General features: G+C 32.7%; 1 protein-coding gene across 1 annotated transcript; it reads left to right on the top strand.

Moving 5' to 3' along the window:
• Positions 1 to 67: 67 nt before the first annotated feature.
• LOC140442630 (transforming growth factor beta regulator 1) lies at positions 68 to 3,501 on the top strand. The gene is made up of 4 exons (XM_072533635.1): positions 68 to 334; positions 410 to 644; positions 1,316 to 1,604; positions 3,100 to 3,501. Exons 1-4 carry the CDS (start codon positions 203 to 205, stop codon positions 3,488 to 3,490), a joined length of 1,047 nt encoding a protein of 348 aa, XP_072389736.1. The 5' UTR covers positions 68 to 202; the 3' UTR covers positions 3,491 to 3,501.
• The last annotated feature ends 10,866 nt before the right edge of the window (positions 3,502 to 14,367 follow it).

Genomic DNA, 14,367 nt, shown 5'->3' on the forward strand with positions numbered 1-14,367 from the left:
TCGATGTTCTACCCTTATCTAATGTATTAATTCACAATGTTTTCTTGTCTACAGGTAGTAACAACACGTGAATGACAATGACAAATAACATTTAGATAATAATAATTTTTTTGTTTACAAATGTCTTTATTTTAATAACTTTATTATTGCAATTTTGCAATTACATTTTACGGGTTGTGACTGAAAAATTAATTTATTAATAATGGAGTATGATTATTCTAACTCAAACTTTAACAATAGCAATTTTATGCAGCGAAATAACTTCCAACGTCCGACCGGGAAATATAAACAAAAGCTTATGGTATTAAAGCGAAATATTAGAGAATTTGTTCATGTGAGTTTATTGTATTAAATAAAAGATGATTTTTTTGTTTGTAATACAGGCCGATATTATAATTTTTTATTTTAGGAAAATGCTGCATTGGTAGACGAATTAGAGGAAATCCAGATGAATATAATTATTAAAAAAGAAGAACGGAAGTTTCTTTTAAAGAAATTATGTGAATACGAACCTCAAGTAGCTTTAGAAGTACAGAATGCAGCTAAAGATGGACCTATAAGTCGACCAAGTGTAACCCATATCTCCTCCAACAATTCAAATTCAGAAAAGAAATCCAAAAAGAAAGTGCATATGAGTTCTTCAGGTACATTTAGCCATTACAGAACAGAATAGTATCATTATTGTTATTCATTTTCACTGCTCTCATGCTTTCCATTTGTGTCATAATAATAACATATATAAAACAGGTATAGAAGACGATATTGATATGAGAATATGAAAATCTCAACATGCTTAGCCCTGTTTGGAGGTCTTGCTATTATTCACAAAGACAAAGATAGAATATTAATTTCAGTTGAATGTCAAGTCTGTTCACCATCAGAAACGAAGATCTACACCTGACTGAACAGAAGGAAAAGAGAATGAAATAATGTCTAGAACATGGGGTTGGATCTGCAACACACTTTGTAAAATTAGCTCCTGTATCACAAAAACTGCCCTAGAGTGGAATCTGCAAGGAAAAAGAAGAAGAGAATGCCCAGCACAAACTTTAAGAATATTAATTATGAACTAGATGAGAGGAAAGTCTTGGAATAATGAGCTTAGCGCAAAAATAAGACTTGACTGTTATATCTTTATTTTGTATATCTAACCATATTTATGGCTAATATTATTACTCACAAAATTTTAATAACTTTATATATTATTGTTAAAGTGACATATCAAATTTTGAGCATAGGCAGTTTCCCTGTGATTTAGAAATAAATGATTCCCTAAAGATTATTGTTTCCTTAACAATTTCATCTCTGTTTGTAGATAGACGTTCTTCCAGTTTAAAGTCAAGAAAGAGTTCATCAAAAGGTAGAAAGAAGATTATTCAGCCTGTACCTGTTGATCATAATGGCAAACCAATATTTCCTATTGAATTAGGCCGGCTGACAGTGCATTCATTGGGAGAAGTAGTTCATACTAGGTCCGAATTTCATACTGAAAACGCAATTTATCCAGTAGGATATGTTTCAACAAGGATATATGGTAGTTTAAAGGATCCAACACAAAAATGTGTTTACACTTGCAAAATATCAGATGCCAATGATATACCTAGGTGAGAACTGTTAATATATACTTTTTAATCCATTATCCACTTATAATATATACTTTTTTATTCATAAGAAATCTAAACAAATATATGAGAAAATTTTTCTATTCAGGTTCATTGAGCCGCAGCATTTTTGTTAGAGGATAACATGCTGATAATATCATAATTTTTCATTTTGTCGTTTGGTCACATCACTTCCATCATAACTCTGTCTTTGGTGAGTGTTTTATAAATTCACTTCTAGTCATTTTTGTTGTTCCCAATCCTAGATAAATGGGGAGATTTTCTAGGGACGAGTCAGCTCCCTGTCACTGCTATTATATTATTCTGTTGTTAATGTAATCTAGGAAGTTAAATTGTGTGAAATATATTTTTATACTTGCTTTTGTAAAATATTTTTTTTGCACAATTTTTTATCAAATATTTTATCACTTCCTTGGTGAAATATGGCGAAACATGGACCAGAAAGGAGCTGATTGACAAAGTGTTGTGTTATTATAAGTCAAGTATTATTAATAAAAAGAATATGAGAAAAAATGTTCTTCCATATAAATCCATTTTTCGACATCAATGATTTTTCTTAAGTTACACACAGCAAACACCAATTATGCTGAAGTTTCATAGTGCAAATTTTAAAAGAGTCCATTGTAGAGACATTGTTTAAGTGCATCATGGCAAAATAAAACTGCATCAATTAAAACAAAACTTTAAATGTTTATTTTTGAATAAGTGATAGATTCTACCATAGTAGAGTATTCAACACTTGTGTCAGACAGGAATGGCGTCATTGTCTGTAAGTATTGGATCTGCATTACTAGCTGATGCGTTAGGTTCAGAACCTTACTTAGGATCAACACCTATAACATCACAGTCGCTATGAACTTTTCACCACAGCATTGTTCTTCATATTTTCATGTATGTGTGTGGATTAATGTATCTTCGTGGAAATTGGTCCTATCGTGACCTGCAAGGTGTCATGTGATACTTAGCTTTTAGCGATCAGCAGAAGGGCTACTTAGCAGATGGGCCGATGACACAAAGAGAATTATTGGAAACTGGTTAAAAACGACCCAAGGTAGAGAGAAGCAGCAAAGACTTAGTTAGCAATCGCAATCAATATCTTCTGCAATTTTTTTGGCCTGTTGCAAGAGAATATGCAGTTAGGGGCTGCAGTCCCGAGTTGCACCCAACTTCTATGTGTTTATTTTTGAAATTTTATAGTCGTTTATGGATTAGTATTCCCAAATGAAAAGTTGTTAATCAAAATTAATGAATAAACACTTCCATTATTCATGATTATTTTTCTTCTTTTAATTAATGAAATCTACAACAGTAAGCTAATTTTAGCTATTAATGAAGAGTGATAGGGATGTTTAAGCTGACATCTCCTCCTATGACTCTCTCAAAATATTCACAAGCTCAGTGAATTAACTATAGTAAACAAAACAATAATTTTAAGTATTAGTCAAATATGTTCTTATCATTATATGTTTTGTTTTAGATTTGAAATAGCATCTGATGACCACTGCCCTCCAATTACTGGCGACACTCCTGATGTGTGCCATTCTCTCCTTTTGCAGAGCATTAATGATTCCTTATCACTGAACGTAGTTAGTACAAGGCCGCGAGGTCACGACTTCTTTGGTCTGTCGCATCCAACAGTTCTTCACCTCATTCAGAGCTATCCAGGAGTTCGAAGATGTGCTAACTATAAGTGGATTAAATTTGAAGTTTCCAAAAATTGTGACATGTATACAGATGACAACGACGCGGGATTAAGCTATGAATATTTGCAAAGAAGTATAAACTTTTGTAAATATAAAATGGCGCCCGATGTTTTACAGAGACCTGATGATTTTTTAGATTCTAAGGATAACTTGGTACTTTTTTAATAAATTGTATACAGTAATGTTGTGATTTTTTATGCAAAGTAACTCCAAAGAAAACTTCAAATCTTTTCAGTTTGTGGTCGCAGGGTAAAACTTCCTATGTCACGTTTTCACCATATTAAGTAAGTTGACCAACTGATAGGTGACCATCCATATTGGTGAGAAAAAATCTGAATCCTATATAACGATTAATATTATACACAAAATAATCGGCGGAAATAATAACCTAAATCAAATCTCGCTTTTTTATATTCTGTTAAAACAATATCAGTGACATAAGAACTTATTCTCTTATGAAAATTTGAACAAAAGTTCGTATGTCAGTCAATTTGGGAACTTATTTTCGGCTATAAAAATTGCCGGCAACGTTGTATCAGTATCACATAAGAATTTTCAAACGATAATTCACACGTTCTGTTTAGACGTTTCTTATTACCACGTTAAAAGTTTGTATTTTATCTATAGTCCATCTAATTTACTTACCGTTGCACGGTGGATTATACAACAAAACAAATTAATATTTAATGTAAATAAATAGAAGCAAAACAAGAGTTAAAAAATAATCTTGTTAAAAACAATTTGAACCGCTTGTATGCGCCGTATAAAGATGTAAAATGGAACACTTAAACAAAAACAACACTTTTTCATTACTTATTAACATTAGTCAACACCGCAACTGTCAAATAAGTGTTACCAATTTATGCCAAGATATCACCTTCGTTCGATTACAGTTACAGTGTGTTCCGAACAAATGTTCTTCATAAAAACGCTTTATAATGCATTTGTACAAATTAAATGAAACATATTATTGTGTATTTCTTTAAGTTAACATTAATAGAAATCTTTAAATATTATTTCTACGCGTATATAATAAAATATGTCTAGTGGCTTTAATGCCAGTGTACTCGGCAAAGTAATTCTAAAAATGAACACACCTACCGCCTAAATATTTCGTGTTGGTATCATGTGACCTCACAAGCTATGACGCGGATGACGTGCAACAGTAAGTAAATTGGATGAAGTATATACATATTTATAATGAATGGTACTAGTGGAGCCAGAGGGTACGACTTCTACGGACTGTTTATTGGGTGCTCAACATTTTTTTATGTAATGTCCATTTAAAATATGTCTTGTTTTTAAAAACCATCGTCATTGTACACCATGAAATAATAAGAAATGACACGAATGACAACCGTTTTATATGTCCAAGAAGTGTAATTCTAAATAGTGTTGACACAATTATGGTAACATGTTCCGTGTTGTTCCACTCTTCTTGTCATCTTTCCATTGATCTTTCCCTTTCTTCTTTTTTTATGATTGATGTTAAATACTCTCTTCTATCCTAGAGATGTCTCCCAATGACGTATAATATATATCATATATATATATATATATATATATATATATATATATATATATATATATATATATATATATATATATATATATATATATATATATATATATTATACGTCATTGATGTCTCCTTTCTACTGCTAACACATGCAGAAGAACACAACCCGTGATAGTTCACAAGGTCGCCGCAGATACAGTCCTGTAGGCTAGTGTTGTATCAAACGTTCGTTTTGATTAAATCATTTTAAAGTATTGAACGACCGAATCCCACTAGTTCATAACGATCGAATCGTCTGGTGACAAAAATCTATTGATCGACCGCCCACAGCGCCGATCGAGATTGAACCAAAACCAAATCGCACAGCCAATACATACTCTCATTCTCATTACTTACTTTCGGTTCTCGGTCGTTCCTCATTTGCGACGAGGACCGATATACATACACCATGAGGCTGAATGATTGAAAACTTAAAATACTACATATTGAATTAAGAATTGCGTACAAGGTAGCGACTTAGCTAAAGACTGGGAGCATTCGAGTTGGAAAAAATTCTATCGGGCCCAAGCGATTACTTTCGCTTGTGTTGTTAAAAGAGTTTTTAGGTAGGTAAAATCATAAAATATCGCAAAATTATATTTTCCATATAAATTTATGATTATTTCTGAGTTACATTAAGAATCTAAAAACAAAAACATTTGTCTTCTCGAATATTTCTTCTAGAATCTAAGCTAAGCCCTACTCGCACTAAGATAAATGTATGAAGGTCAATGAAGGTAAATACACATATATATGAAATACGGTAAGCAATACTACCGGTTTTCAATCGATTCAGCTCAATCAATCGGTTACTTGTTATCTGTTTTAAACGGCAACGAAAAGTATTGAAACGAACGAACGATTGAAATGTTTCAATCGTTTTCAGAGTCGGTCACTGATTGATTCTTGTAAAATGAACTATTGACACAACACTACTGTATTTTTAAGGCAAATGGATAGAACATAAAATTAAATGATAATTAGGTGATTCCTCGAAGTTTTTCATCGGATACAGGAGGACGTGTCACTTCTTTATTGATGTGTAATTATTCGGCTGGCAATGTTGCCAAATCTTATAATTTAAACGTTCCTTATAAAAATATAAAAGCACACAATAATAATTATTAATTATTGTGTATTTATACAATAATTATTGTATTCTACATATTTAAAGTGGTAATTTAATTATTTAATTAGCGTTTTGGATTTTTTGTATTGTGTGTGAAACACGTTACATTTTCCTGCTATGTTTTATATATTTTTTGCTTTATATGCCCTGGACAGTGGCGGATCCAGAAATTTTTGTTAGGGGGGGGGTCATAGGTCTTGAGGGTGATTTTGATACCTTTCAGTTGCTGATCCTAAGACATTTTTTGTGGGGGGGGGGCGAGGGTCATTGGTCTTGAGGGTGTCCATGAGGGTTGAACCATTTTCTCAATAATTATTTTAAGCGATATATTAAACCAATGAGAAGTTATTAAAACCCAAATACCCTACGGGTGCAAAGAAGGGTAGATCATTAGGGGGTCTTAAACTTAAACAAAAAAATATTAATAATAATTTAAACCCACATAGGTACTCTATGACAGTAAAATGAAGTGTACAAGACTATTAAACCAAAGGAAAGTTATTAAAATATAAATACTGAAAAATCAATGACTGCCAAATTAAACTAGTTATTTTAATCTATCCTATAGCTACAAAATCAAAAACAAACCAAGGATAAATAAGTATAAACCAAAGTTAAGTAATTTAAATGCAATAACTCAATGTAAGTGTAAACATTAATGAATGTATTTAACATTCCTAATAAACTCTATCTTATCGTTGGATATTCGATATCAATTTGTAAAAGAATTCATTTATTCCTGATTGGTATACGGAGTGGAAACATGGACTCTCGAAATTATAAGTATGAGGCGTGTAGAAGCCTTTGAAATGTGTGTTTTTAGAATACTGAAGATTTCGTGGACAGAGCACGTGACCAATAACGAAGTGCTGAGAAGAGTGAGGACTGAGAGAAAACTCCTAAATATTCTAAACAACAGAAAAACGAGTTATCTAGGACATATTTACAGAGAAGAAAAATATAACTTTCTACGATTCATAATAGAAGGGAACGTAGAAGGAAAAAGAGGTCCAGGAAGAAAAAAATCCTCCTGGCTGAAAAATGTAAGAGACTGGACAGGCATGGACACACATGCGATACTAAGAATAGCTCAAGATAGAGAGCCATTTGCTGTAGTTATAGCCACCCTTCCGTAATGAAGAAGAAACCGTAAGAATAAGTGTAAAGTGCATTTTATTTAAATTAATTTATTCAACAAAAAATATAATATAATTAAGGAATAGTTATTTCTATAATTAGGCATATTATGCTATAAGTGAGTGAAATATTTTTTTACTCGGTATTAAAATTTTTCTCACGAATTGTCGGCAACAGCCAGCAACGGGTGGTAAATAAAAGTTTAGTGATTAAAAATACTACCTATAAGAATAAGATAAGTAATTATTATATAATTTTATAAAATGTATTCTTTTCGCCTATATGATTTAGCAAATCGCTCTATGATTACATCAACATCTAGAGAAATTTCAGGATGCACATTGATGAGTGCTAAACCAGTTAACCTTTCCGCAGAAGTTCTATTTCTAAGCCAAGTCTTTAGACGCTTAAGCGTAGGACGCTCTGTTGTTGCTGCACTGATTGGCAGTGTAAATAATATTTGCAGAAATATTCTGACATTTGGATAGGTATATATGAATATCGCAGTTTTCCATTATTTTGCATGACTCTTTTCCACTTTTGAATCCACAGTGAAAACTCTTGTTCTACTGTGGAATATGCAAAAACAGATTTAGCATTTGATCTTTTATTTTGAAGAATGCATTTAGTCTCCTCTATGGCCTCAGTAGCCTACTTAAAATCTAATTTTGGTGACTGAAGAAGACGACTAAGTAATACAGTGGTACCTAAAATATCACTAAGACAAACTACTGTTTCACAGTTTCACAAGTACCTTGGACATCAGCCCCAGTTCCTTTATTTGTATTCACTAACTAATCAAACAGAGCTAATCCAACAACAATATTCTCGTTGATATTTATTATAGATAAATTATAAAATGTAGCACACAGTCTCAACAATTATAATGCATATTCAAATTACAAACAACCAATTCGTAGACAAAACTGAAGATAAGAAATACCTAATACAAAATGAAAATGTGCTGATTTCGTGCGAAAAGTTATGTCATGTACATTGAATGAGCAATAATGTGTGGGCGGTAATTCTATCTCATCGATAATCGAACGATTCTCTGGCACTCAAATGACGAATTGACAAAATTTGAAAATCGCGTAACTCTGAATTCGTGGTAGTCTTAGTTGAGGTATTACTGTATTTAGAATTGTTGATTTTTTTAAAGAGCAATTTAAAAAGGCTTCCGTATAATTCTACATACCCCTAGAATAAATGAGTTTGAATCATTTTAACTCTTGACTTCCTGCTTATAGTGTTGATGGGTTTTAAATTATTTTTTTAGGCTTATTTGATTGATATTAATTTTGTTTTGGGGGTGGTCATGACCCCCGTGACCCCCACCCCTTGGATCCGCCACTGGTCCTGGAGGGGTTTTTGCCCTCAAAACCCCCCTGGTTGCGCCACTGTCCTAAGTGCAATCTTTTTTTTTTTCTTCTTTATAGAGAAGTGGTTGACAAACATTGAAAAAGAAAAGGCTTGTGTCCTCCTCTTTTTTTGTATTTATTGGTATTTTGTAGTTAGGGTAATAAATTAAAACATTTTTAACCAGCCGTATCTGATAGAAAATTCAATAGTTGCTATTTTATTTTAGTATTATTTTGCTCCAAAATAAATTGTTTTTTAAGTTATAAGCAAGGAAAGTAGAAAAATCGATGTTTTTAGTAATTTTTAAATATTTTAATTTTTTTATTAATACTCACTACCTATTAAAGAGGGAGCGTAAGTCGATTATTATTAGTTAAGTTATCACACAACTTTTTCTGCAAAAATCCGAAAGCTTCTCTCATATCCACATCAAAATAGATCCGCTCTAGTCTATTATTGATTTTGATTTCTTTAAGGTCTTTTGCTTGTTTTCGACCAAATGTCCATAATATTATGTAACCGTTTTAATCATAATATTTTAGCCTAATTCACGTCTTGCTATTTAAAAAAATACGCACTTGAAATATTAAAAGCCGTTTAAAGTCTACTTTTAAACCAGTTTGAATATAAAAGGTTATTATTTCTGAATGTTCTTATAAAATGTTTATAATATTTGAAAATTCCGTCATGGGATTTATAAATAAATAAACACTAATTGAATGTTATTTGTTGTATTTAGTGAAAAATCTGCTTTAAATTACATACATACCTATTCGTGTAAAATAGTTTCAAAATTTCATTGTTTTGTATTCTTCTCCAAGCAACAAAGTATAATTTTAGGGTGGCGATTCAATAATGTCTGTTATTTCCAACATACTCGTACTTATTATTTGTAGTTGCCATTGTCAACAATACACCTCGTTCGTATTGGCGGTAGAATACACCTCCAATTAATAGAACTTAAATTAAGGGTTTCATTATACTCGTATAAAACAAGGAATCTGGTATAGTAAAAATTGGTTTAATAAAGTAAAAACAACTAAAAATTTTTAATTATATATATAGTAGAGTGAGGTTAACTGGACATCTTTTGAAAAAAAAAATTATATTTACTTAGTGTCTGGTTCAAAATAAGCCAATATTTATCCTGTGTTTCGTTGTTATTTGACTAACCATTTAATACGGTTTTTGAAGTTTAATAAATATCTATAGGAATAGGGGGATGATTTTCGTGATAATCTGCAATTTTGACCAGTTAACCTACCTAGTAGGTTAACTGGAACATGGAAGTGGGCTAACTGGACAGTATGATATACCAAAAAAAAATGGGTAAAGAAAATAGGAAATTTTCTTAACAACTCTTTATTGAACTAATATAAAGTAAAGTCAAATTCATCAAAGTCTATGTTAAAAGAAATCATGTTAGCAAACCTGGCACTGCTACTTTTTATTGGCAGAGGCAGTTTGTAAATAATATCATCAATAGGAACAAAACCGGGGTCGCCTTCTAAGAAATATCGTGTTTGGTTATGGCATTTCATAAAACTAACATCATAGCCGTTTAACAAATTGTCATCAATGTGAACCACATAATGCATACAGGTTGCATTAGTCTTGCCATAAACTTTTGCAATAGCATAGTCCCCTTTTGAAACTTTAGGTGGATTGGATTCTACATCGTCAAAATCTTCTGGTAAATCGAAACTTTCTTAGTAACTGACACTTTCGTTACTGGAAGATGTGCTTTCTCTAAATACAGTTTTTTTACAACTTGTCTCTTAGTTTGATTTATTTTTATTTTTTTATTGACCTTTTCTTCTCGAATCCTAGCTTCTTTTCTAACTTTTCTTTGACAGGTGTGTCCGTTAGTAATAAAGATTTGCGTTTTTTACGTCTAACGTTAGAACTGCGTTGCTTGGCTTTTGGGTGAGGGCTAATCTGTTCGGGAGTTGTAATTGCTGACATTGGGGTTTGACAAAGTGACTGTTGAGATTCCGTTTCTGCATCCACTGGATGTTTTTGAATTTGATGAAGACGAACATTTTTTTCAATAATTATCGGAGATATTTGAATTTGTAATGTTTGAGAGTTTTCTTCTGATGTTCCTATTTGACCACTGTTGGACGAAGTCTGTTGTCCGTTCTCTGGATTTGGCCTATCTGTTACATATGATGACAAATAGTCATCATCAGAAAATATTTGATCATTAAACGGCTCTATGCCAGTAGCTCTAAATCCACTGCATATATTTTTTGGTGTGAAAGCTTGAAGGAAAGCTTCTCCTGCTAGATTTGCAACATCATAAATGGTGATAGTTTTTCCCGAATTATTCACCATCCACCTGTCACAAACGGCACCATAAATTTTTTTTAACGAAGCAAACACAGCCACATCTAGCGGCTGCAGCTTGTGACTGCAGTGAGGAGGTAACGTTAAAAGCATTATTCCATTTTCCTTCGCAAAATCTAGTACCGTTATGCTTAAGTGACTTTCATGATTGTCGATAATCATTAGTTTTGGGTGTTCCTTTGACGGTCTTTCATGTTGAGCAAAATGTTGCAAAACAGGCAAAAAGAGTTCACTTCTCATCCACCCAGATGGTGTTGCGGCACCTTTTCCTCCAGTAGGGGCTCCGTGAAGCGTGTTATCCTTAAAATGCACGCGTGGAAGTATAAAGTAGGGTAGCACATACCTTCCAGTGGCGCCAATAATTGCCACCAAGGTAACAGGACCCCTCTTTCGGCAGAAGTCATTTGCCCCACGCTTCTTTTGCCTGTTGCGGCCAATACTTTTGGTGGTTTGTGCACCGTCGTTACACCTGTCTCATCTAGATTATAGACATCATTGGCATGTAAATTATATCTATTTTTAAGCTCTCTCAGATTTTTGAAAAATGCTTGTACATTTTCTTTATTAAAGCTGGTCGCCCTACTAAGGCTAGTTTGTTCAGGGGTTCTTAATGATAATCTGTGTCTTCCTTACTTCATTAGTAAGGTGTTCATTACTTGGGCGAAAATTAACCGTCCCCAAATTATGGTCGCGGCACTTGTCTACATAACGTTTTAGTGTAATTCTCGGAAGACCAAACTGGATAGCTACGTTTCCTACCGAACGACTATTTTCTAAGACTTCTTTGCAAGCCTGTTTTAATGTTTCTGAACTGTAGGACCTATTGTTCGTCGTTCGTATTCTTTTCCTTGGCATTTTCTGAAACAAAAAAAAATTATAAAGTAATAATAAATAGAAACCAGTAAAAATATTAAGACAAGGCGCTTAAATGATTTTTGCTGAGCCAATTTGTTTATTGTTGACTTGGAACCAATATATTTAGGCGTGACGCCCACATGAATGATTTACAATTAAATGTATTATTGCAGGTGACCCATAAACCAATTTTAAAAGCAGTTTATCTGCGTACCGCCTTATAGTAGGTTAACTGGACATATGTTCATCTAACCTCACACGGTGAGTGTTCAATTAACCCCACTAGGTAATAAAAATTATAAATAATAATAATTCTAAGAACAACGCCAAATATACTAACTTCGAATAGTGGAATAGATGGCTCATACTTACCTCAAAAACTGTGTACAAAATAATTGGCTAAATTATATTTTAATCTGCTTAAAAATAAGAATTTTCACAGAGCGAAAAATTTACTTGCATCCAATAAAAACCATGTTGACTTCACTGACAATTCCCTGTAGGTTATATAGAAATCTTTATTGGCCACAAGTAGTGGCGGTTAGAGTTTGCTTTAAACTACATGTGCACGGCTCTGATTCTCTCTAACAGATGGCAGGTACGTTGAAGTGTTCAGTTAACCTGCCTGTTCAGTTAACCTCACTCTACCTATATATATATATATATATATATATATATATATATATATATATATATATATATATATATATATATATATATATATATATATATATATATATATAAAGTTAACCTATAAATATTGGGGAAATCTGCAATAAAAAATCTCAATGTGTATAAATAAATTGTACGGCTTAAGGTTTTCGTGAATGTTTATTCACTTCTTCAGGACTGAAATAATAAAATAAAGAAAATATTAATTAAGTAGCCATAATATATCGTATGAAAAATGTCATTTGTATTACCAATACGTTGAATTGTAGAGCTAATGTCTTCAAAGTTAAAAAGGATATGTAAAAATATATAAAAACATATCAATTTTTTGGTTGGAAGGAAAAAACACCAACATAATACTTTCATCATCATTGGCTCCACAACCCATGTTGGATCTTGGCCTGCTCAACGATAAGTCTTCATTCTCTCCTATTCTTCGCCTCGGCTTTCCAGTTTCGTACTCCCAACATTCTTAAGTCTTCCTCCACCTGATCCTTAAATCGTGCTCTGGGTCTGCCTCTCCTTCTCACTCCATCTATTCTTTAGTTATAAATATGTTTTGGCGGCTTCATATCATTCATTCTCTCTATGTGACCTAACCACCGCAGTCTGTTTATTTTGATAGACCTAATAATATCAGGTTTGTCATACAGGCGGTAAAGTTCGAAATTATAGCGTCTAGGCGATAATCCGCCCTCCTGTACTCCTCCATGATATGCCGGAGGATTTTACGTTCAAAGCATCTTAAACGTTCTTCATCGCTCCTTGTCATCGTCCATGTTTCCGACGCGTAGGTGAGGATGGGCTTGATAAGAGTTCTGTATATCACTAGTTTCGTTCTTTTTGTAACTAGGCTTGTTGTTAAATTTTTTTTTAATCCATAATAGGCTCTATTTGTCAGATATAATAATACATAATACTTTACCCAGGAATATAATTGCTTGGTAACGATCTTATGAAATATATCTCAAGTAACCAATTTCATATCTAATTCATACGATTACATTTTTGTATTAGATCTTCACTTTTAATTTATTTTCACAACTACTAATGAATAGATTGGATATCGAAAAATAATTCTGGCCTATACATAGACGTACCAGTACTCGGTTTAGTGAGGGAGAAAGGTATCCTTAAGAGTATTAATAGGAGTAAATAATCCGACAGAGACCAGAGACCAAAGACACAGACCAGAGACAGAGGCCAGAGACAGAGATCAGAGACAGAGACAGAGGCCAGAGACAAAGATCAGAGACAAAGATCAGAGACTGAGACCAGAGACAGAGACTAGAGACAGAGACCAGAGATAGAGAGCAGAGACCAGAGACAGAGACCAGAGACAGAGACCAGAATACAGAGACCAAAGATAGGACTGATGAGAGAAGAGATATCTCTTAACAGATAAAATGTTAAACAATAAAAAAGCCAAACATCAAATGTCTGGCTTTTGTGAAATCCTGAACACGAAAGCTTAAATTTTGCTTATTTCTCTGGATTATTGATAGATTGATGCAGTTGAAAAATTACTAACCCAAATTTCGTAAATGCAGTACGTACGACCTAAAATAGGGACAGATGGAAAAACAGCCTCAAAAGTACAATGCGATACCTGGAAGAATCACAACATTTACAAACACTCTGATAAGACACATCTGATAAGATGTATAGATTTGAAGAAGATTGTATCCGAAACTTTATTAAAAAGGTAAAATAATTATGTTCTTTCATTAATTCATAATAGACAGACATCAAAAAAACTATGAAACGTCAGCTTTAAAATCGATTTTTTGTTGTAGACACTCTACTACTCACTGGACTATTATACTTCTATGATTGCATACTAGACAAAATATAATTGTACCTACTTACAAATTTGATTAACACTTGTTTTAAATCTCATTTATACTTAATAAATCAAAGGTGTATAAATACACACCTTTTTCTATTGTACCATAAAATCTCGTCCAACTATTGAAAATA

This window comes from Diabrotica undecimpunctata, chromosome 6 (assembly GCF_040954645.1).
Source record: "Diabrotica undecimpunctata isolate CICGRU chromosome 6, icDiaUnde3, whole genome shotgun sequence".
NCBI lineage: Eukaryota > Metazoa > Arthropoda > Insecta > Coleoptera > Chrysomelidae > Diabrotica > Diabrotica undecimpunctata.